The 23,618-nt window shown below is 51.6% G+C and overlaps 1 protein-coding gene and 1 long non-coding RNA gene across 8 annotated transcripts in view; both read left to right on the plus strand.

The window, feature by feature from the left end:
* Window positions 1-23,618, plus strand: part of LOC129845852 (exportin-T) — a 115,868-nt gene that overhangs the window by 77,563 nt on the left and 14,687 nt on the right. The window contains exons 14-17 of the mRNA XM_055913778.1: window positions 6,910-7,004; window positions 9,264-9,333; window positions 15,767-16,005; window positions 21,832-22,117. Coding sequence (XP_055769753.1) covers window positions 6,910-7,004; window positions 9,264-9,333; window positions 15,767-16,005; window positions 21,832-22,117 — 690 coding nt within the window. The remainder of the gene's footprint in view (window positions 1-6,909; window positions 7,005-9,263; window positions 9,334-15,766; window positions 16,006-21,831; window positions 22,118-23,618) is intronic.
* LOC129845853 (uncharacterized) lies at window positions 782-5,785 on the plus strand. 7 transcript variants are annotated; one of them, XR_008758134.1, is made up of 5 exons: window positions 782-2,566; window positions 2,941-4,327; window positions 4,380-4,958; window positions 5,068-5,599; window positions 5,649-5,785. It is a non-coding gene; the product is annotated as an uncharacterized LOC129845853 (long non-coding RNA). The 7 variants fall into 7 exon arrangements; XR_008758130.1 differs by having other exon boundaries at window positions 2,941-3,953; window positions 4,115-4,958; XR_008758131.1 differs by having other exon boundaries at window positions 2,941-3,527; window positions 3,741-4,958.

A 23,618-nucleotide genomic window follows, 5' to 3' on the forward strand; every position in this document is an offset into this window, starting at 1 on the left:
GGAGGTTTTGTATCAGTGTTGAGGAGAGGGACAGTGGACCCCTGGTTAAAGGGGAGGTTTTGTATCAGTGTTGAGGAGAGGAGAGGGACAGTGGACCCCTGGATAAAGGGGAGGTTTTGTATCAGTGTTGAGGAGAGGGACAGTGGACCCCTGGATAAAGGGGAGGTTTTGTATCAGTGTTGGGGAGAGGGACAGTGGACCCCTGGATAAAGGGGAGGTTTTGTATCAGTGTTGAGGAGAGGGACAGTGGACCCCTGGTTAAAGGGGAGGTTTTGTATCAGTGTTGAGGAGAGGAGAGGGACAGTGGACCCCTGGTTAAAGGGGAGGTTTTGTATCAGTGTTGAGGAGAGGGACAGTGGACCCCTGGATAAAGGGGAGGTTTTGTATCAGTGTTGAGGAGAGGGACAGTGGACCCCTGGTTAAAGGGGAGGTTTTGTATCAGTGTTGAGGAGAGGGACAGTGGACCCCTGGTTAAAGGGGAGGTTTTGTATCAGTGTTGAGGAGAGGAGAGGGACAGTGGACCCCTGGATAAAGGGGAGGTTTTGTATCAGTGTTGAGGAGAGGGACAGTGGACCCCTGGATAAAGGGGAGGTTTTGTATCAGTGTTGAGGAGAGGAGAGGGACAGTGGACCCCTGGATAAAGGGGAGGTTTTGTATCAGTGTTGAGGAGAGGGACAGTGGACCCCTGGTTAAAGGGGATGTTTTGTATCAGTGTTGAGGAGAGGAGAGGGACAGTGGACCCCTGGATAAAGGGGAGGTTTTGTATCAGTGTTGGGGAGAGTAGAGGGACAGTGGACCCCTGGTTAAAGGGGAGGTTTTGTATCAGTGTTGAGGAGAGGGACAGTGGACCCCTGGTTAAAGGGGAGGTTTTGTATCAGTGTTGGGGAGAGGGACAGTGGACCCCTGGATAAAGGGGAGGTTTTGTATCAGTGTTGGGGAGAGGGACAGTGGACCCCTGGATAAAGGGGAGGTTTTGTATCAGAGTTGAGGAGAGGGACAGTGGACCCCTGGTTAAAGGGGATGTTTTGTATCAGTGTTGAGGAGAGGAGAGGGACAGTGGACCCCTGGTTAAAGGGGAGGTTTTGTATCAGTGTTGAGGAGAGGGACAGTGGACCCCTGGATAAAGGGGAGGTTTTGTATCAGTGTTGAGGAGAGGGACAGTGGACCCCTGGATAAAGGGGAGGTTTTGTATCAGTGTTGAGGAGAGGGACAGTGGACCCCTGGATAAAGGGGAGGTTTTGTATCAGTGTTGAGGAGAGGGACAGTGGACCCCTGGTTAAAGGGGAGGTTTTGTATCAGTGTTGAGGAGAGTAGAGGGACAGTGGACCCCTGGATAAAGGGGAGGTTTTGTATCAGTGTTGAGGAGAGGAGAGGGACAGTGGACCCCTGGTTAAAGGGGAGGTTTTGTATCAGTGTTGGGGAGAGGGACAGTGGACCCCTGGATAAAGGGGAGGTTTTGTATCAGTGTTGAGAGGAGAGGGACAGTGGACCCCTGGATAAAGGGGAGGTTTTGTATCAGTGTTGAGGAGAGGGACAGTGGACCCCTGGATAAAGGGGAGGTTTTGTATCAGTGTTGAGGAGAGGGACAGTGGACCCCTGGATAAAGGGGAGGTTTTGTATCAGTGTTGAGGAGAGGGACAGTGGACCCCTGGTTAAAGGGGAGGTTTTGTATCAGTGTTGAGGAGAGTAGAGGGACAGTCGACCCCTGGATAAAGGGGAGGTTTTGTATCAGTGTTGAGGAGAGGGACAGTGGACCCCTGGTTAAAGGGGAGGTTTTGTATCAGTGTTGAGGAGAGGGACATTGGACCCCTGGATAAAGGGGAGGTTTTGTATCAGTGTTGAGGAGAGGGACAGTGGACCCCTGGATAAAGGGGAGGTTTTGTATCAGTGTTGAGAGGAGAGGGACAGTGGACCCCTGGTTAAAGGGGAGGTTTTGTATCAGTGTTGGGGAGAGGGACAGTGGACCCCTGGATAAAGGGGAGGTTTTGTATCAGTGTTGAGAGGAGAGGGACAGTGGACCCCTGGATAAAGGGGAGGTTTTGTATCAGTGTTGAGGAGAGGGACAGTGGACCCCTGGATAAAGGGGAGGTTTTGTATCAGTGTTGAGGAGAGGGACAGTGGACCCCTGGTTAAAGGGGAGGTTTTGTATCAGTGTTGAGGAGAGGGACAGTGGACCCCTGGATAAAGGGGAGGTTTTGTATCAGTGTTGGGGAGAGGAGAGGGACAGTGGACCCCTGGATAAAGGGGAGGTTTTGTATCAGTGTTGGGGAGAGGAGAGGGACAGTGGACCCCTGGATAAAGGGGAGGTTTTGTATCAGTGTTGAGGAGAGGGACAGTGGACCCCTGGATAAAGGGGAGGTTTTGTGTCAGTGTTGAGGAGAGGGACAGTGGACCCCTGGATAAAGGGGAGGTTTTGTATCAGTGTTGAGGAGAGGGACAGTGGACCCCTGGTTAAAGGGGAGGTTTTGTATCAGTGTTGAGGAGAGGGACAGTGGACCCCTGGATAAAGGGGAGGTTTTGTATCAGAGTTGAGGAGAGGGACAGTGGACCCCTGGTTAAAGGGGAGGTTTTGTATCAGTGTTGAGGAGAGGGACAGTCGACCCCTGGTTAAAGGGGAGGTTTTGTATCAGTGTTGGGGAGAGAGACAGTGGACCCCTGGATAAAGGGGAGGTTTTGTATCAGTGTTGGGGAGAGGAGAGGGACAGTGGACCCCTGGATAAAGGGGAGGTTTTGTATCAGTGTTGAGGAGAGGGACAGTGGACCCCTGGATAAAGGGGAGGTTTTGTATCAGTGTTGAGGAGAGGGACAGTGGACCCCTGGATAAAGGGGAGGTTTTGTATCAGTGTTGGGGAGAGAGACAGTGGACCCCTGGATAAAGGGGAGGTTTTGTATCAGTGTTGGGGAGAGGAGAGGGACAGTGGACCCCTGGATAAAGGGGAGGTTTTGTATCAGTGTTGAGGAGAGGGACAGTGGACCCCTGGTTAAAGGGGAGGTTTTGTATCAGTGTTGAGGAGAGGGACAGTGGACCCCTGGATAAAGGGGAGGTTTTGTATCAGTGTTGGGGAGAGGGACAGTGGACCCTTGGTTAAAGGGGAGGTTTTGTATCAGTGTTGAGGAGAGGGACAGTGGACCCCTGGATAAAGGGGAGGTTTTGTATCAGTGTTGAGTAGAGGGACAGTGGACCCCTGGATAAAGGGGAGGTTTTGTATCAGTGTTGAGGAGAGTAGAGGGACAGTGGACCCCTGGTTAAAGGGGAGGTTTTGTATCAGTGTTGAGGAGAGGGACAGTGGACCCCTGGTTAAAGGGGAGGTTTTGTATCAGTGTTGAGGAGAGTAGAGGGACAGTGGACCCCTGGTTAAAGGGGAGGTTTTGTATCAGTGTAGAGGAGAGGGACAGTGGACCCCTGGTTAAAGGGGAGGTTTTGTATCAGTGTTGAGGAGAGTAGAGGGACAGTGGACCCCTGGTTAAAGGGGAGGTTTTGTATCAGTGTTGAGGAGAGGGACAGTGGACCCCTGGTTAAAGGGGAGGTTTTGTATCAGTGTTGAGGAGAGGGACAGTGGACCCCTGGTTAAAGGGGAGGTTTTGTATCAGTGTTGAGGAGAGTAGAGGGACAGTGGACCCCTGGTTAAAGGGGAGGTTTTGTATCAGTGTTGGGGAGAGGGACAGTGGACCCTTGGATAAAGGGGAGGTTTTGTATCAGTGTTGGGGAGAGGGACAGTGGACCCCTGGATAAAGGGGAGGTTTTGTATCAGTGTTGAGGAGAGGGACAGTGGACCCCTGGATAAAGGGGAGGTTTTGTATCAGTGTTGAGGAGAGGGACAGTGGACCCCTGGATAAAGGGGAGGTTTTGTATCAGTGTTGAGGAGAGGGACAGTGGACCCCTGGATAAAGGGGAGGTTTTGTATCAGTGTTGAGGAGAGGAGAGGGACAGTGGACCCCTGGTTAAAGGGGAGGTTTTGTATCAGTGTTGAGGAGAGGGACAGTGGACCCCTGGTTAAAGGGGAGGTTTTGTATCAGTGTTGGGGAGAGGGACAGTGGACCCCTGGTTAAAGGGGAGGTTTTGTATCAGTGTTGGGGAGAGGAGAGGGACAGTGGACCCCTGGATAAAGGGGAGGTTTTGTATCAGTGTTGAGGAGAGGGACAGTGGACCCCTGGATAAAGGGGAGGTTTTGTATCAGTGTTGAGGAGAGGGACAGTGGACCCCTGGATAAAGGGGAGGTTTTGTATCAGTGTTGAGGAGAGGGACAGTGGACCCCTGGATAAAGGGGAGGTTTTGTATCAGTGTTGAGGAGAGGAGAGGGACAGTGGACCCCTGGTTAAAGGGGAGGTTTTGTATCAGTGTTGAGGAGAGGGACAGTGGACCCCTGGATAAAGGGGAGGTTTTGTATCAGTGTTGAGGAGAGGGACAGTGGACCCCTGGTTAAAGGGGAGGTTTTGTATCAGTGTTGAGGAGAGGGACAGTGGACCCCTGGATAAAGGGGAGGTTTTGTATCAGTGTTGAGGAGAGGGACAGTGGACCCCTGGTTAAAGGGGAGGTTTTGTATCAGTGTTGAGAGGAGAGGGACAGTCGACCCCTGGATAAAGGGGAGGTTTTGTATCAGTGTTGAGGAGAGGGACAGTGGACCCCTGGATAAAGGGGAGGTTTTGTATCAGTGTTGAGGAGAGGGACAGTGGACCCCTGGTTAAAGGGGATGTTTTGTATCAGTGTTGAGGAGAGGGACAGTGGACCCTTGGTTAAAGGGGAGGTTTTGTATCAGTGTTGAGGAGAGGGACAGTGGACCCCTGGATAAAGGGGAGGTTTTGTATCAGTGTTGAGGAGAGGGACAGTGGACCCCTGGTTAAAGGGGAGGTTTTGTATCAGTGTTGAGGAGAGGGACAGTGGACCCCTGGATAAAGGGGAGGTTTTGTATCAGTGTTGGGGAGAGGAGAGGGACAGTGGACCCCTGGTTAAAGGGGAGGTTTTGTATCAGTGTTGAGGAGAGGGACAGTGGACCCCTGGATAAAGGGGAGGTTTTGTATCATTGTTGGGGAGAGGAGAGGGACAGTGGACCCCTGGATAAAGGGGAGGTTTTGTATCAGTGTTGAGGAGAGGGACAGTGGACCCCTGGTTAAAGGGGAGGTTTTGTATCAGTGTTGAGGAGAGGGACAGTGGACCCCTGGTTAAAGGGGAGGTTTTGTATCAGTGTTGAGGAGAGGGACAGTGGACCCCTGGATAAAGGGGAGGTTTTGTATCAGTGTTGAGGAGAGGGACAGTGGACCCCTGGTTAAAGGGGAGGTTTTGTATCAGTGTTGAGGAGAGGGACAGTGGACCCCTGGATAAAGGGGAGGTTTTGTATCAGTGTTGAGGAGAGGAGAGGGACAGTGGACCCCTGGATAAAGGGGAGGTTTTGTATCAGTGTTGAGGAGAGGGACAGTGGACCCTTGGTTAAAGGGGAGGTTTTGTATCAGTGTTGAGGAGAGGGACAGTGGACCCCTGGATAAAGGGGAGGTTTTGTATCAGTGTTGAGAGGAGAGGGACAGTGGACCCCTGGTTAAAGGGGAGGTTTTGTATCAGTGTTGAGGAGAGGAGAGGGACAGTGGACCCCTGGTTAAAGGGGAGGTTTTGTATCAGTGTTGAGAGGGACAGTGGACCCCTGGTTAAAGGGGAGGTTTTGTATCAGTGTTGAGGAGAGGGACAGTGGACCCCTGGATAAAGGGGAGGTTTTGTATCAGTGTTGAGGAGAGGAGAGGGACAGTGGACCCCTGGATAAAGGGGAGGTTTTGTATCAGTGTTGGGGAGAGGGACAGTGGACCCCTGGTTAAAGGGGAGGTTTTGTATCAGTGTTGAGGAGAGGGACAGTGGACCCCTGGATAAAGGGGAGGTGTTGTATCAGTGTTGAGGAGAGGGACAGTGGACCCCTGGATAAAGGGGAGGTTTTGTATCAGTGTTGAGGAGAGGGACAGTGGACCCCTGGATAAAGGGGAGGTTTTGTATCAGTGTTGAGGAGAGGGACAGTGGACCCCTGGTTAAAGGGGAGGTTTTGTATCAGTGTTGAGGAGAGGGACAGTGGACCCCTGGATAAAGGGGAGGTTTTGTATCAGTGTTGAGGAGAGGGACAGTGGACCCCTGGATAAAGGGGAGGTTTTGTATCAGTGTTGAGGAGAGTAGAGGGACAGTGGACCCCTGGATAAAGGGGAGGTTTTGTATCAGTGTTGAGGAGAGGGACAGTGGACCCCTGGATAAAGGGGAGGTGTTGTATCAGTGTTGAGGAGAGGGACAGTGGACCCCTGGATAAAGGGGAGGTTTTGTATCAGTGTTGAGGAGAGGGACAGTGGACCCCTGGTTAAAGGGGAGGTTTTGTATCAGTGTTGAGGAGAGGGACAGTGGACCCCTGGATAAAGGGGAGGTTTTGTATCAGTGTTGAGGAGAGGGACAGTGGACCCCTGGTTAAAGGGGAGGTTTTGTATCAGTGTAGAGGAGAGGGACAGTGGACCCCTGGTTAAAGGGGAGGTTTTGTATCAGTGTAGAGGAGAGGGACAGTGGACCCCTGGATAAAGGGGAGGTTTTGTATCAGTGTTGGGGAGAGGGACAGTGGACCCCTGGATAAAGGGGAGGTTTTGTATCAGTGTTGAGGAGAGGGACAGTGGACCCCTGGTTAAAGGGGATGTTTTGTATCAGTGTTGAGGAGAGGGACAGTGGACCCCTGGATAAAGGGGAGGTTTTGTATCAGTGTTGGGGAGAGTAGAGGGACAGTGGACCCCTGGTTAAAGGGGATGTTTTGTATCAGTGTTGAGGAGAGGGACAGTGGACCCTTGGTTAAAGGGGAGGTTTTGTATCAGTGTTGAGGAGAGGGACAGTGGACCCCTGGTTAAAGGGGATGTTTTGTATCAGTGTGTCAGAGTGATGTGTTACTCTGCTCTGTCCTGTAGATGGCCTTTCTGGACCATCGAGGTCTGAGACACAGCAGTCCTAAGGTCCGCAGCAGAGTGGCCTACCTCTTCTCACGATTCGTCAAGACACTGCAGTAAGTCCAGCTGTACCGTCACCAAGCACGCATTACATGGTGTCCCCAATGGGCCCCTATTCCCTATATAGTACACTACTATAGACCAGAGCCCTATTCACTATATAGTGCACTACTTTAGACCAGAGCCCTATTCCCTATATAATGCACTACTATAGACCAGGGCCCTATTCACTATATAATGCACTACTATAGACCAGAGCCCTATTCCCTATATAATACATTACTTTAGACCAGAGCCCTATTCCCTATATAGTACACTACTATAGACCAGAGCCCTATTCCCTATATAATACACTACTATAGACCAGAGCCCTATTCCCTATATAATACATTACTTTAGACCAGAGCCCTATTCCCTATATAATACATTACTTTAGACCAGGGCCCTATTCCCTATATAGTGCACTACTTTAGACCAGAGCCCTATTCCCTATATAGTACACTACTTTAGACCAGAGCCCTATTCCCTATATAATACATTACTTTAGACCAGAGCCCTATTCCCTATATAGTACACTACTATAGACCAGAGCCCTATTCCCTATATAGTACACTACTTTAGACCAGAGCCCTATTCCCTATATAATACATTACTTTAGACCAGAGCCCTATTCCCTATATAATACATTACTTTAGACCAGAGCCCTATTCCCTATATAAGGCAGCATGTCCTGGAAGTAAACACCAGAAAGCAGGACATGTCATTATATAGTTCAAGGTTCTTTGTGTTTGACCTCAACCCTGCTCTCTGTTTACAGTAATAGTTCTAGAAGGTTCTTTGTGTTTGACCTCAACCCTGCTCTCTGTTTACAGTAATAGTTCTAGAAGGTTCTTTGTGTTTGACCTCAACCCTGCTCTCTGTTTACAGTAATAGTTCTAGAAGGTTCTTTGTGTTTGACCTCAACCCTGCTCTCTGTTTACAGTAATAGTTCTAGAAGGTTCTTTGTGTTTGACCTCAACCCTGCTCTCTGTTTACAGTAATAGTTCTAGAAGGTTCTTTGTGTTTGACCTCAACCCTGCTCTCTGTTTACAGTAATAGTTCTAGAAGGTTCTTTGTGTTTGACCTCAACCCTGCCCTCTGTTTACAGTAATAGTTCTGGAAGGTTCTTTGTGTTTGACCCCAACCCTGCTCTCTGTTTACAGTAATAGTTCTAGAAGGTGCTTTGTGTTTGACCTCAACCCTGCTCTCTGTTTACAGTAATAGTTCTAGAAGGTGCTTTGTGTTTGACCTCAACCCTGCTCTCTGTTTACAGTAATAGTTCTAGAAGGTTCTTTGTGTTTGACCTCAACCCTGCTCTCTGTTTACAGTAATAGTTCTAGAAGGTTCTTTGTGTTTGACCTCAACACTGCCCTCTGTTTACAGTAATAGTTCTAGAAGGTTCTTTGTGTTTGACCCCAACCCTGCCCTCTGTTTACAGTAATAGTTCTAGAAGGTTCTTTGTGTATGACCCCAACCCTGCCCTCACTATTACAGTAATAGTTCTAGAAGGTTCTTTATGTTTGACCTCAACCCTGCTCTCTGTTTACAGTAATAGTTCTAGAAGGTTCTTTGTGTTTGACCCCAACCCTGCCCTCTGTTTACAGTAATAGTTCTAGAAGGTTCTTTGTGTTTGACCTCAACACTGCCCTCTGTTTACAGTAATAGTTCTAGAAGGTTCTTTGTGTTTGACCTCAACCCTGCTCTCTGTTTACAGTAATAGTTCTAGAAGGTTCTTTGTGTTTGACCTCAACCCTGCCCTCTGTTTACAGTAATAGTTCTAGAAGGTTCTTTGTGTTTGACCTCAACCCTGCCCTCTGTTTACAGTAATAGTTCTAGAAGGTGCTTTGTGTTTGACCTCAACCCTGCTCTCTGTTTACAGTAATAGTTCTAGAAGGTTCTTTGTGTTTGACCCCAACCCTGCTCTCTGTTTACAGTAATAGTTCTAGAAGGTTCTTTGTGTTTGACCCCAACCCTGCCCTCTGTTTACAGTAATAGTTCTAGAAGGTTCTTTGTGTTTGACCCCAACCCTGCTCTCTGTTTACAGTAATAGTTCTAGAAGGTTCTTTGTGTTTGACCTCAACCCTGCCCTCTGTTTACAGTAATAGTTCTAGAAGGTTCTTTGTGTTTGACCTCAACCCTGCCCTCTGTTTACAGTAATAGTTCTAGAAGGTTCTTTGTGTTTGACCTCAACCCTGCTCTCTGTTTACAGTAATAGTTCTAGAAGGTTCTTTGTGTTTGACCTCAACCCTGCTCTCTGTTGTTTACTCTGTTGCCAGTAAACACATGAACTCCTTCATTGAAGACATCCTGTCCAGGATACAGGACCTGCTGGAGCTAGCTCCTCCTGTAAGTTACCTCTCCCCTCATATATTACCCTCTACAGACCTGCTGGAGCTAGCTCCTCCTGTAAGTTACCTCTCCCCTCATATATTACCCTCTACAGACCTGCTGGAGCTGGCTCCTCCTGTAAGTTACCTCTCCCCTCATACATTACCCTCTACAGACCTGGAGTTGGCTCCTCCTGTAAGTTACCTCTCCCCTCATACATTACCCTCTACAGACCTGGAGCTGGCTCCTCCTGTAAGTTACCTCTCCCCTCATATATTACCCTCTACAGACCTGGAGCTAACTCCTCCTGTAAGTTACCTCTCCCCTCATACATTACCCTCTACAGACCTGGAGTTGGCTCCTCCTGTAAGTTACCTCTCCCCTCATATATTACCCTCTACAGACCTGCTGGAGCTGGCTCCTCCTGTAAGTTACCTCTCCCCTCATACATTACCCTCTACAGACCTGGAGTTGGCTCCTCCTGTAAGTTACCTCTCCCCTCATACATTACCCTCTACAGACCTGCTGGAGCTGGCTCCTCCTGTAAGTTACCTCTCCCCTCATACATTACCCTCTACAGACCTGGAGCTGGCTCCTCCTGTAAGTTACCTCTCCCCTCATATATTACCCTCTACAGACCTGGAGCTAACTCCTCCTGTAAGTTACCTCTCCCCTCATACATTACCCTCTACAGACCTGGAGTTGGCTCCTCCTGTAAGTTACCTCTCCCCTCATACATTACCCTCTACAGACCTGGAGCTGGCTCCTCCTGTAAGTTACCTCTCCCCTCATATATTACCCTCTACAGACCTGGAGCTAACTCCTCCTGTAAGTTACCTCTCTCCTCATACATTACCCTCTACAGACCTGGAGTTGGCTCCTCCTGTAAGTTACCTCTCCCCTCATACATTACCCTCTACAGACCTGCTGGAGCTGGCTCCTCCTGTAAGTTACCTCTCCCCTCATACATTACCCTCTACAGACCTGGAGCTGGCTCCTCCTGTAAGTTACCTCTCCCCTCATATATTACCCTCTACAGACCTGGAGCTAACTCCTCCTGTAAGTTACCTCTCCCCTCATACATTACCCTCTACAGACCTGGAGCTAGCTCCTCCTGTAAGTTACCTCTCCCCTCATACATTACCCTCTACAGACCTGCTGGAGCTGGCTCCTCCTGTAAGTTACCTCTCCCCTCATACATTACCCTCTACAGACCTGGAGCTAGCTCCTCCTGTAAGTTACCTCTCCCCTCATACATTACCCTCTACAGACCTGCTGGAGCTGGCTCCTCCTGTAAGTTACCTCTCCCCTCATACATTACCCTCTACAGACCTGGAGCTGGCTCCTCCTGTAAGTTACCTCTCCCCTCATACATTACCCTCTACAGACCTGGAGCTAGCTCCTCCTGTAAGTTACCTCTCCCCTCATACATTACCCTCTACAGACCTGGAGCTGGCTCCTCCTGTAAGTTACCTCTCCCCTCATACATTACCCTCTACAGACCTGGAGCTAGCTCCTCCTGTAAGTTACCTCTCCCCTCATACATTACCCTCTACAGACCTGGAGCTAGCTCCTCCTGTAAGTTACCTCTCCTCTCATACATTACCCTCTACAGACCTGGAGCTAGCTCCTCCTGTAAGTTACCTCTCCTCTCACACATTACCCTCTACAGACCTGGAGCTAGCTCCTCCTGTAAGTTACCTCTCCCCTCATATATATTACCCTCTACACATTACCATCTACAGACCTGGAGCTAGCTCCTCCTGTAAGTTACCTCTCCCCTCATATACATTACCCTCTACACATTACCCTCTACAGACCAGCTGGAGCTATCTCCTCCCGTAAGTTACCTCTCCCCTCATATACATTACCCTCTACACATTACCCTCTACAGACCTGCTGGAGCTAGCTCCTCCTGTAAGTTACCTCTCCCCTCATATACATTACCCTCTACAGACCTGCTGGAGCTAACTCCTCCTGTAAGTTACCTCTCCCCTCATACATTACCCTCTACAGACCTGCTGGAGCTAGCTCCTCCTGTAAGTTACCTCTCCCCTCATACATTACCCTCTACAGACCTGCTGGAGCTAACTCATCCTGTAAGTTACCTCTCCCCTCATATACATTACCCTCTATACATTACCCTCTACAGACCTGCTGGAGATGGCTCCTCCTGTAAGTTACCTCTCCCCTCATATACATTACCCTCATACACATTACCCTCTACAGACCTGCTGGAGCTAGCTCCTCCTGTAAGTTACCTCTCCCCTCATATACATTACCCTCTACAGACCTGCTGGAGCTAACTCCTCCTGTAAGTTACCTCTCCCCTCATACATTACCCTCTACAGACCTGCTGGAGCTAGCTCCTCCTGTAAGTTACCTCTCCCCTCATACATTACCCTCTACAGACCTGCTGGAGCTAACTCATCCTGTAAGTTACCTCTCCCCTCATATACATTACCCTCTATACATTACCCTCTACAGACCTGCTGGAGATGGCTCCTCCTGTAAGTTACCTCTCCCCTCATATACATTACCCTCATACACATTACCCTCTACAGACCTGCTGGAGCTAGCTCCTCCTGTAAGTTACCTCTCCCCTCATATACATTACCCTCTACAGACCTGCTGGAGCTAACTCCTCCTGTAAGTTACCTCTCCCCTCATACATTACCCTCTACAGACCTGCTGGAGCTGGCTCCTCCTGTAAGTTACCTCTCCCCTCATACATTACCCTCTACAGACCTGGAGCTAGCTCCTCCTGTAAGTTACCTCTCCCCTCATACATTACCCTCTACAGACCTGCTGGAGCTGGCTCCTCCTGTAAGTTACCTCTCCCCTCATACATTACCCTCTACAGACCTGGAGCTGGCTCCTCCTGTAAGTTACCTCTCCCCTCATACATTACCCTCTACAGACCTGGAGCTAGCTCCTCCTGTAAGTTACCTCTCCCCTCATACATTACCCTCTACAGACCTGGAGCTGGCTCCTCCTGTAAGTTACCTCTCCCCTCATACATTACCCTCTACAGACCTGGAGCTAGCTCCTCCTGTAAGTTACCTCTCCCCTCATACATTACCCTCTACAGACCTGGAGCTAGCTCCTCCTGTAAGTTACCTCTCCTCTCATACATTACCCTCTACAGACCTGGAGCTAGCTCCTCCTGTAAGTTACCTCTCCTCTCACACATTACCCTCTACAGACCTGGAGCTAGCTCCTCCTGTAAGTTACCTCTCCCCTCATATACATTACCCTCTACACATTACCATCTACAGACCTGGAGCTAGCTCCTCCTGTAAGTTACCTCTCCCCTCATATACATTACCCTCTACACATTACCCTCTACAGACCAGCTGGAGCTATCTCCTCCCGTAAGTTACCTCTCCCCTCATATACATTACCCTCTACACATTACCCTCTACAGACCTGCTGGAGCTAGCTCCTCCTGTAAGTTACCTCTCCCCTCATATACATTACCCTCTACAGACCTGCTGGAGCTAACTCCTCCTGTAAGTTACCTCTCCCCTCATACATTACCCTCTACAGACCTGCTGGAGCTAGCTCCTCCTGTAAGTTACCTCTCCCCTCATACATTACCCTCTACAGACCTGCTGGAGCTAACTCATCCTGTAAGTTACCTCTCCCCTCATATACATTACCCTCTATACATTACCCTCTACAGACCTGCTGGAGATGGCTCCTCCTGTAAGTTACCTCTCCCCTCATATACATTACCCTCATACACATTACCCTCTACAGACCTGCTGGAGCTAGCTCCTCCTGTAAGTTACCTCTCCCCTCATATACATTACCCTCTACAGACCTGCTGGAGCTAACTCCTCCTGTAAGTTACCTCTCCCCTCATACATTACCCTCTACAGACCTGCTGGAGCTAGCTCCTCCTGTAAGTTACCTCTCCCCTCATACATTACCCTCTACAGACCTGCTGGAGCTAACTCATCCTGTAAGTTACCTCTCCCCTCATATACATTACCCTCTATACATTACCCTCTACAGACCAGCTGAGCTAGCTCCTCCTGTAAGTTACCTCCCCTCATACATTACCCTCCATATATTACCCTCTATAGCTCGCTCTCTCTTCACTGACCTACCTTACCCTCCATACATTCCCCTCCCTCTGTACTGATCTTCATTCCCCTCCATACATTACCCTCCCTCTGTACTGACCTTCATTCCCCTCCGTACATTACCCTCCCTCTGTACTGACCTTCATTCCCCTCCATACATTACCCTCCCTCTGTACTGATCTTCATTCCCCTCCGTACATTACCCTCCCTCTGTACTGATCTTCATTCCCCTCCATACATTACCCTCCCTCTGTACTGACCTTCATTCCCCTCCGTACATTACCCTCCATCTGTCCTGACCTTCATTCCCCTCCATACATTACCCTCCCTCTGTACTGATTTTCATTCCCCTCCATACATTATCCTCCCTCTCGGTGCATTACCCTCCCTCTGTACTGATCTTCATTCCCCTCCATACATTACCCTCCCTCTGTACTGACCTTCATTCCCCTCCGTACATTACCCTCCATCTGTCCTGACCTTCATTCCCCTCCATACATTATCCTCCCTCCCTCTGTACTGACCTTCATTCCCCTCCATACATTACCCTCCCTCTGTACTGATTTTCATTCCCCTCCATACATTATCCTCCCTCTCGGTGCATTACCCTCCATCTGTCCTGACCTTCATTCCCCTCCATACATTATCCTCCCTCCCTCTGTACTGACCTTCATTCCCCTCCATACATTACCCTCCCTCTGTACTGATTTTCATTCCCCTCCATACATTACCCTCCCTCTGTCCTGACCTTCGTTCCCCTCCATACATTATCCTCCCTCTGTCCTGACCTTCGTTCCCCTCCATACATTACCCTCCCTCTGTACTGATTTTCATTCCCCTCCATACATTACCCTCCCTCTCGGTGCATTACCCTCCCTCTGTACTGACCTTCGTTCCCCTCCGTACATTACCCTCCATCTGTACTGACCTTCATTCCCCTCCATACATTACCCTCCCTCTCGGTGCATTACCCTCCCTCTCGGTGCATTACCCTCCCTCTGTACTGACCTTCGTTCCCCTCCGTACATTATCCTCCCTCTCGGTGCATTACCCTCCCTCTCGGTGCATTACCCTCCCTCTGTACTGACCTTCGTTCCCCTCCATACATTACCCTCCCTCTGTACTGACCTTCATTACCCTCCATACATTACCCTCCCTCTGTACTGACCTTCGTTCCCCTCCCTCTGTACTGACCTTCGTTCCCCTCCCTCTGTACTGACCTTCGTTTCCCTCCCTCTGTACTGACCTTCATTACCCTCCATACATTACCCTCCCTCTGTACTGACCTTCATTCCCCTCCATACATTACCCTCCCTCTGTACTGACCTTCATTCCCCTCCATACATTACCCTCCCTCTGTACTGACCTTCATTACCCTCCATACATTACCCTCCCTCTGTACTGACCTTCGTTTCCCTCCCTCTGTACTGACCTTCGTTACCCTCCCTCTGTCCTGACCTTCGTTCCCCTCCATACATTCCCCTCCCTCTGTACTTACCTTCGTTCCCCTCCATACATTACCCTCCCTCTGTCCTGACCTTCGTTCCCCTCCCTCTGTCCTGACCTTCGTTCCCCTCCCTCTGTCCTGACCTTCGTTCCCCTCCCTCTGTCCTGACCTTCGTTCCCCTCCATACATTACCCTCCCTCTGTCCTGACCTTCGTTCCCCTCCCTCTGTACCGACCTTCGTTCCCCTCCCTCTATACTGACCTTCGTTCCCCCCCCCTTTGTACTGACCTTCGTTCCTCTCCATCTGTACTGACCTTCATTCCCCTCCATACATTCCCCTCCCTCTGTACTGACCTTCGTTCCCCTCCATACATTCCCCTCCCTCTGTACTGACCTTCGTTCCCCTCCCTACATTACCCTCCCTCTGTCCTGACCTTCGTTCCCCTCCATACATTACCCTCCCTTTGTACTGACCTTCGTTCCCCTCCCTCTGTACTGACCTTCGTTCCCCTCCATACATTACCCTCCCTCTGTCCTGACCTTCGTTCCCCTCCATACATTACCCTCCCTCTGTCCTGACCTTCGTTCCCCTCCATACATTACCCTCCCTCTGTACTGACCTTCGTTCCCCTCCCTCTGTCCTGACCTTCATTCCCCTCCATACATTACCCTCCATCTGTCCTGACCTTCGTTCCCCTCCCTCTGTCCTGACCTTCGTTCCCCTCCATATATTACCCTCCCTCTGTCCTGACCTTCGTTCCCCTCCCTCTGTCCTGACCTTCGTTCCCCTCCATACATTACCCTCCCTCTGTACTGACCTTCGTTCCCCTCCCTCTGTACTGACCTTCATTCCCCTCCATACATTACCCTCCATCTGTCCTGACCTTCGTTCCCCTCCCCATATGTACCTCAGGAGAACGGTTTCCCGGCGCTGCTGACCAGCGATGACCAGCTGTTTATATTTGAGACGGCGGGGGTGTTGATCGTCCACGGAGAGAGTCCCGCCGAGAGGAAGCAGGCTCTGATGAGATCCCTGTTGACTCCGCTGACCGACGCCTTCCGTCTGCTGCTGGTCAAACTGGCGTCTGAGAGGGACGAGGAGAGGCGGGCCGCGCTGGCAGACTGTCTCAGTCACGCTGTTGGCTTCGCTAGGTAGGTGTACGCACACACACACACACACACACACACACACACACACACTGATGTACACACACACACCCTGATGTACACACACACACCCTGATGTACGCACACACACACTGATGTACACACACACACCCTGATGTACACACACACACACACACACACACTGATGTACACACACACACTCTGATGTACACACACACACACACACACACTGATGTACACACACACACACACACTCTGATGTACACACACACACACACACACACACACACTGATGTACACACACACACACTCTGATGTACACACACCCTGATGTACACACACCCTGATGTACACATACACACACACACACACACACACCCTGATGTACACACACACACCCTAATGTACACACACACACACACACACACCCTGATGTACACACACACACACACACACACACACACACACACACACACACACACACACCCTGATGTACACACACACACCCTGATGTACACACACACACCCTGATGTACACACACACACCCTGATGTACACACGCACACCCTGATGTACACACACACACCCTGATGTACACACGCACACCCTGATGTACACGCACACCCTGATGTACACGCACACACTGATGTACACACACACACCCTGATGTACACACACCCTGATGTACACACACACACACACACACACACCCTGATGTACACACACACACCCTGATGTACACACACACACCCTGATGTACACACACACACCGTGATGTACACACACACACCCTGATGTACACACGCACACCCTGATGTACGCACGCACGCACGCACGCACGCACGCACGCACGCACACACACACACACACACACACACACACACACACACCCTGATGTACACACACCCTGATGTACACACCAACCCCCAACTCCAACATTTGGTTATAAATAAGGCCCAGTCGGCGTATCGGGTGGCCAGCGGTCTAAGGCACTGCATCGCAGCGCTAGAGGCGTCACTACTGACCCGGGTTTGATTCCAGGCTGTGTCGCAGCCGGCCGCGACCGGGACACCCATGAGGCGGCGCACGATTGGCCCAGCGTCGTCCGGGTTAGGGGAGGGATTGGCCCAGCGTCGTCCGGGTTAGGGGAGTGATTGGCCCAGCGTCGTCCGGGTTAGGGGAGGGATTGGCCCAGCGTCGTCCGGGTTAGGGGAGGGATTGGCCCAGCGTCGTCCCGGTTAGGGGAGGGATTGGCCCAGCGTCGTCCCGTTTAGGGGAGGGATTGGCCCAGCGTCGTCCCGGTTAGGGGAGGGATTGGCCCAGCGTCGTCCGGGTTAGGGGAGGGATTGGCCCAGCGTCGTCCGGGTTAGGGGAGGGATTGGCCCAGCGTCGTCCGGGTTAGGGGAGGGATTGGCCCAGCGTCGTCCGGGTTAGGGGAGGGATTGGCCCAGCGTCGTCCGGGTTAGGGGAGGGATTGGCCCAGCGTCGTCCCGGTTAGGGGAGGGATTGGCCCAGCGTCGTCCCGGTTAGGGGAGGGATTGGCCCAGCGTCGTCCGGGTTAGGGGAGGGATTGGCCCAGCGTCGTCCCGGTTAGGGGAGGGATTGGCCCAGCGTCGTCCCGGTTAGGGGAGGGATTGGCCCAGCGTCGTCCGGGTTAGGGGAGGGATTGGCCCAGCGTCGTCCCGGTTAGGGGAGGGATTGGCCCAGCGTCGTCCCGGTTAGGGGAGGGATTGGCCCAGCGTCGTCCCGGTTAGGGGAGGGATTGGCCCAGCGTCGTCCCGGTTAGGGGAGGGATTGGCCCAGCGTCGTCCCGGTTAGGGAGGGATTGGCCCAGCGTCGTCCCGGTTAGGGGAGGGATTGGCCCAGCGTCGTCCGTGTTCGGGGAGGGGTTGGCCCAGCGTCGTCCCGGTTAGGGGAGGGATTGGCCCAGCGTCGTCCCGGTTAGGGGAGGGATTGGCCCAGCGTCGTCCCGGTTAGGGGAGGGATTGGCCCAGCGTCGTCCCGGTTAGGGAGGGATTGGCCCAGCGTCGTCCCGGTTAGGGGAGGGATTGGCCCAGCGTCGTCCCGGTTAGGGAGGGATTGGCCCAGCGTCGTCCCGGTTAGGGGAGGGATTGGCCCAGCGTCGTCCGTGTTCGGGGAGGGGTTGGCCCAGCGTCGTCCCGGTTAGGGGAGGGATTGGCCCAGCGTCGTCCCGGTTAGGGGAGGGATTGGCCCAGCGTCGTCCCGGTTAGGGGAGGGATTGGCCCAGCGTCGTCCCGGTTAGGGGAGGGATTGGCCCAGCGTCGTCCGGGTTAGGGGAGGGATTGGCCCAGCGTCGTCCCGGTTAGGGGAGGGATTGGCCCAGCGTCGTCCCGGTTAGGGGAGGGATTGGCCCAGCGTCGTCCCGGTTAGGGGAGGTTTTGGCCCAGCGTCGTCCCGGTTAGGGGAGGGATTGGCCCAGCGTCGTCCCGGTTAGGGAGGGATTGGCCCAGCGTCGTCCCGGTTAGGGGAGGGATTGGCCCAGCGTCGTCCGTGTTCGGGGAGGGGTTGGCCCAGCGTCGTCCCGGTTAGGGGAGGGATTGGCCCAGCGTCGTCCCGGTTAGGGGAGGGATTGGCCCAGCGTCGTCCCGGTTAGGGGAGGGATTGGCCCAGCGTCGTCCCGGTTAGGGAGGGATTGGCCCAGCGTCGTCCCGGTTAGGGGAGGGATTGGCCCAGCGTCGTCCCGGTTAGGGAGGGATTGGCCCAGCGTCGTCCCGGTTAGGGGAGGGATTGGCCCAGCGTCGTTCGGGGAGGGGTTGGCCCAGCGTCGTCCCGGTTAGGGGAGGGATTGGCCCAGCGTCGTCCCGGTTAGGGGAGGGATTGGCCCAGCGTCGTCCCGGTTAGGGGAGGGATTGGCCCAGCGTCGTCCCGGTTAGGGGAGGGATTGGCCCAGCGTCGTCCGTGTTCGGGGAGGGGTTGGCCCAGCGTCGTCCAGGTTCGGCTATTTTGGTATTTTATTAGTTTCCCCATTAGCTGTTGTAAAAGCAGCAGCTACTCTTCCTGGGGTTCCACCTGAAACATGATACAGAAACATTAATAAACAAGAACAGCTCAAGGACAGAACTACATAAAACATTTAAAAAAGGCACATATTGCATTCACATAAACTATCTAGGTTCAAATAGGGGAGAGGCGATGCTTTATCTGGGGGTTTTTGAAACCAGGTTTGCTGTTTTATTTAAAGCAATATGAGATGGAAGGAAGTTCCATGCAATAATGGCTCTCTATAATACTGTATGTTTTCTGGACTTTGTTCTGGATTTGGGGATTGTGAAAAGACCCCTGGTGGCATGTCTGGTGGAGTAAGTGTGTGTGTCAGAGCTGTGTGTAAGTTGACTACGCAAACAATTTTCAACACATGAATGTTTCATATAAAAAGAAGTGACTGCGAGACAGGACTAATTGCCCGACATCAGTAATGCTCTTGTGGCTGAATGGAAGCAGGTCCCTGCAGCAATGTTCCAAAATCTAGTGGAAAGCCTTCCCAGAAGAGTGGAGGCTGTTATAGCAGCAATGTTCCAACATCTAGTGGAAAGCCTTCCCAGAAGAGTGGAGGCTGTTATGGCAGCAATGTTCCAACATCTAGTGGAAAGCCTTCCCAGAAGAGTGGAGGCTGTTATAGCAGCAATGTTCCAACATCTAGTGGAAAGCCTTCCCAGAAGAGTGGAGGCTGTTATAGCAGCAATGTTCGAACATCTAGAGGAAAGCCTTCCCAGAAGAGTGGAGGCTGTTATAGCAGCAATGTTCCAACATCTAGTGGAAAGCCTTCCCAGAAGAGTGGAGGCTGTTATAGCAGCAATGTTCCAACATCTAGTGGAAAGCCTTCCCAGAAGAGTGGAGGCTGTTATAACAGCAATGTTCCTACATCTAGTGGAAAGCCTTCCCAGAAGAGTGGAGGCTGTTATAGCAGCAATGTTCCAACATCTAGTGGAAAGCCTTCCCAGAAGAGTGGAGGCTGTTATAGCAGCAATGTTCCAACATCTAGTGGAAAGCCTTCCCAGAAGAGTGGAGGCTGTTATAGCAGCAATGTTCCAACATCTAGTGGAAAGCCTTCCCAGAAGAGTGGAGGCTGTTATAGCAGCAATGTTCCAACATCTAGTGGAAAGCCTTCCCAGAAGAGTGGAGGCTGTTATAGCAGCAATGTTCCAACATCTAGTGGAAAGCCTTCCCAGAAGAGTGGAGGCTGTTATAGCAGCAATGTTCCAACATCTAGTGGAAAGCCTTCCAAGAAGAGTGGAGGCTGTTATAGCAGCAATGTTCCAACATCTAGTGGAAAGCCTTCCCAGAAGAGTGGAGGCTGTTATAGCAGCAATGTTCCAACATCTAGTGGAAAGCCTTCCCAGAAGAGTGGAGGCTGTTATAGCAGCAATGTTCCAACATCTAATGGAAAGCCTTCCCAGAAGAGTGGAGGCTGTTATAGCAGCAATGTTCCAACATCTAGTGGAAAGCCTTCCCAGAAGAGTGGAGGCTGTTATAGCAGCAATGTTCCATCATCTAGTGGAAAGCCTTCCCAGAAGAGTGGAGGCTGTTATAGCAGCAATGTTCCAACATCTAGTGGAAAGCCTTCCCAGAAGAGTGGAGGCTGTTATAGCAGCAATGTTCCAACATCTAGTGGAAAGCCTTCCCAGAAGAGTGGAGGCTGTTATAGCAGCAATGTTCCTACATCTAGTGGAAAGCCTTCCCAGAAGAGTGGAGGCTGTTATAGCAGCAATGTTCCAACATCTAGTGGAAAGCCTTCCCAGAAGAGTGGAGGCTGTTATAGCAGCAATGTTCCAACATCTAGTGGAAAGCCTTCCCAGAAGAGTGGAGGCTGTTATAGCAGCAATGTTCCAACATCTAGTGGAAAGCCTTCCCAGAAGAGTGGAGGCTGTTATAGCAGCAATGTTCCAACATCTAGTGGAAAGCCTTCCCAGAAGAGTGGAGGCTGTTATAGCAGCAATGTTCCAACATCTAGTGGAAAGCCTTCCCAGAAGAGTGGAGGCTGTTATAGCAGCAATGTTCCAACATCTAGTGGAAAGCCTTCCCAGAAGAGTGGAGGCTGTTATAGCAGCAATGTTCCAACATCTAGTGGAAAGCCTTCCCAGAAGAGTGGAGGCTGTTATAGCAGCAAAGAGGGACCAACTCCATATTAATGTCCATGATTTTGGAATGAGATGTTGGACGAGGAGGTGTCCACATCCTGTTGATCATGTAGTGTAGATGAGTTGTGAGATCCTACATCATGTAGTGTACGTTATTAAAGTCATGTTAATAAGTGATGAGCAGTAATGGACTTTTATTTTATTTTGTTACAACATTCAACACATTATAAAAAAAAAATGTCACAGTTTTATGCATTTAGTTGAACCGAAACCGAACCGACCTCAAAAAGCACTAATCGCTCAGCACTCTTCTCTCTGGGTTTACAAGTCCTGTTCCTGCTAAGAATACATCTCTCCCTCTCTCCCTCCCTTCCTCCCTTTCTCGGTCTCCCTCTCTCCCTCCCTTCCTCCCTTTCTCGGTCTCCCTCTCTCCCTCCCTTCCTCCCTCTCTCCCTTTCTCTCGGTCTTCCTCTCTCCCTTTCTCTCGGTCTTCCTCTCTCCCTTCTCTCGGTCTTCCTCTCTCCCTTCTCTCGGTCTCCCTCTCTCTCTCCCTTCCTCCTTCTCTCGGTCTCCCTCTCTCCCTCCCTTCCTCCTTCTCTCGGTCTCCCTCCCTCTCTCCCCCCCTCCCTCTCTCCCTCTCTCCCTCTCTCCCTCTCTCCCTCTCTCTCTCTCCCTTTTCTCTCTCTCTCCCTTTTCTCTCTCTCCCTCCCCTCTCTCTCTCCCTCCCCTCTCTCTCTCCCTCCCCCTCTAGTCGTACCAGTAAAGCGTTCAGCAACAAGCAGACAGTGAAGCAGTGTGGATGTTCTGAGGTCTACAGAGACTGTCTGCAGACCTTCCTGCCTGCACTGAGCTGTCCTGTCCAGAGGGGGTCGCTGCGTAGCGCAGTCCGCTCCTTCCTCCACCGCATGATCATCTGTCTCGAAGAAGAGGTCCTGCCCTTCGTCCCGGCGGCGTCGGAACACATGCTGAAGGACTGTGAGGCCAAGGACCTGCAGGAGTTTATACCCCTCATCAGCCAGATCACCGCCAAGTTCAAGGTAACCAGGGAACCACACCGTTACAGAGGACATCTGGGGGCTGGTTTCCTGGACTAGGGTAGGATCTCCACAGGAAGGGTTTTAGTCCAGGACTAAGATTAATCTGTCCAAGAAACCGGCTCTTAAAATATATCTATGGTAGGGGACTGACTGCTAACATGCCAGCTGAAACAGCCAAGCTAAAAGGGTTAGGTTTAGGGTTAGGTTTAGGTTTAGGGTTAGGTTTAGGTTAGGGTTAGGTTTAGGGTTAGGTTTAGGGTTAGGTTTAGCGAAAATTAGGGACAGTCTATGCCCCCATTCCCAGGACCGGGTATCTCCGTTCCTGCAGCAGGTGTTCATGTCTCTGGTCCTCTCTGTCTCTCCAGGACCAGGTGTTCATGTCTCTGGTCCTCTCTGTCTCTCTCCAGGACCAGGTGTTCATGTCTCTGGTCCTCTCTGTCTCTCTCCAGGACCAGGTGTTCATGTCTCTGGTCCTCTCTGTCTTTCTCCAGGACCAGGTGTTCATGTCTCTGGTCCTCTCTGTCTCTCTCCAGGACCAGGTGTTCATGTCTCTGGTCCTCTCTGTCTCTCCAGGACCAGGTGTTCATGTCTCTGGTCCTCTCTGTCTCTCCAGGACCAGGTGTTCATGTCTCTGGTCCTCTCTGTCTCTCTCCAGGACCAGGTGTTCATGTCTCTGGTCCTCTCTGTCTCTCTCCAGGACCAGGTGTTCATGTCTCTGGTCCTCTCTGTCTCTGCAGGACCAGGTGTTCATGTCTCTGGTCCTCTCTGTCTCTCTCCAGGACCAGGTGTTCATGCCTCTGGTCCTCTCTGTCTCTCCAGGACCAGGTGTTCATGTCTCTGGTCCTCTCTGTCTCTCTCCAGGACCAGATGTTCATGCCTCTGGTCCTCTCTGTCTCTCCAGGACCAGGTGTTCATGTCTCTGGTCCTCTCTGTCTCTCTCCAGGACCAGGTGTCTCCGTTCCAGGACCAGGTGTTCATGTCTCTGGTTCCTCTGTCTCTCTCCAGGACCAGGTGTTCATGTCTCTGGTCCTCTCTGTCTCTCCAGGACCAGGTGTTCATGTCTCTGGTCCTCTCTGTCTCTCTCCAGGACCAGGTGTTCATGTCTCTGGTCCTCTCTGTCTCTCCAGGACCAGGTGTTCATGTCTCTGGTCCTCTCTGTCTCTCCAGGACCAGGTGTTCATGTCTCTGGTCCTCTCTGTCTCTCTCCAGGACCAGGTGTTCATGTCTCTGGTCCTCTCTGTCTCTCCAGGACCAGGTGTCTCCGTTCCTACAGCAGGTGTTCATGTCTCTGGTCCTCTCTGTCTCTCCAGGACCAGGTGTTCATGTCTCTGGTCCTCTCTGTCTCTCTCCAGGACCAGGTGTTCATGTCTCTGGTCCTCTCTGTCTCTCCAGGACCAGGTGTTCATGTCTCTGGTCCTCTCTGTCTCTCCAGGACCAGGTGTTCATGTCTCTGGTCCTCTCTGTCTCTCTCCAGGACCAGGTGTTCATGTCTCTGGCCCTC

Source organism: Salvelinus fontinalis, unplaced genomic scaffold (genome assembly GCF_029448725.1).
Source record: "Salvelinus fontinalis isolate EN_2023a unplaced genomic scaffold, ASM2944872v1 scaffold_0385, whole genome shotgun sequence".
NCBI classification, from domain to species: Eukaryota; Metazoa; Chordata; class Actinopteri; order Salmoniformes; family Salmonidae; genus Salvelinus; species Salvelinus fontinalis.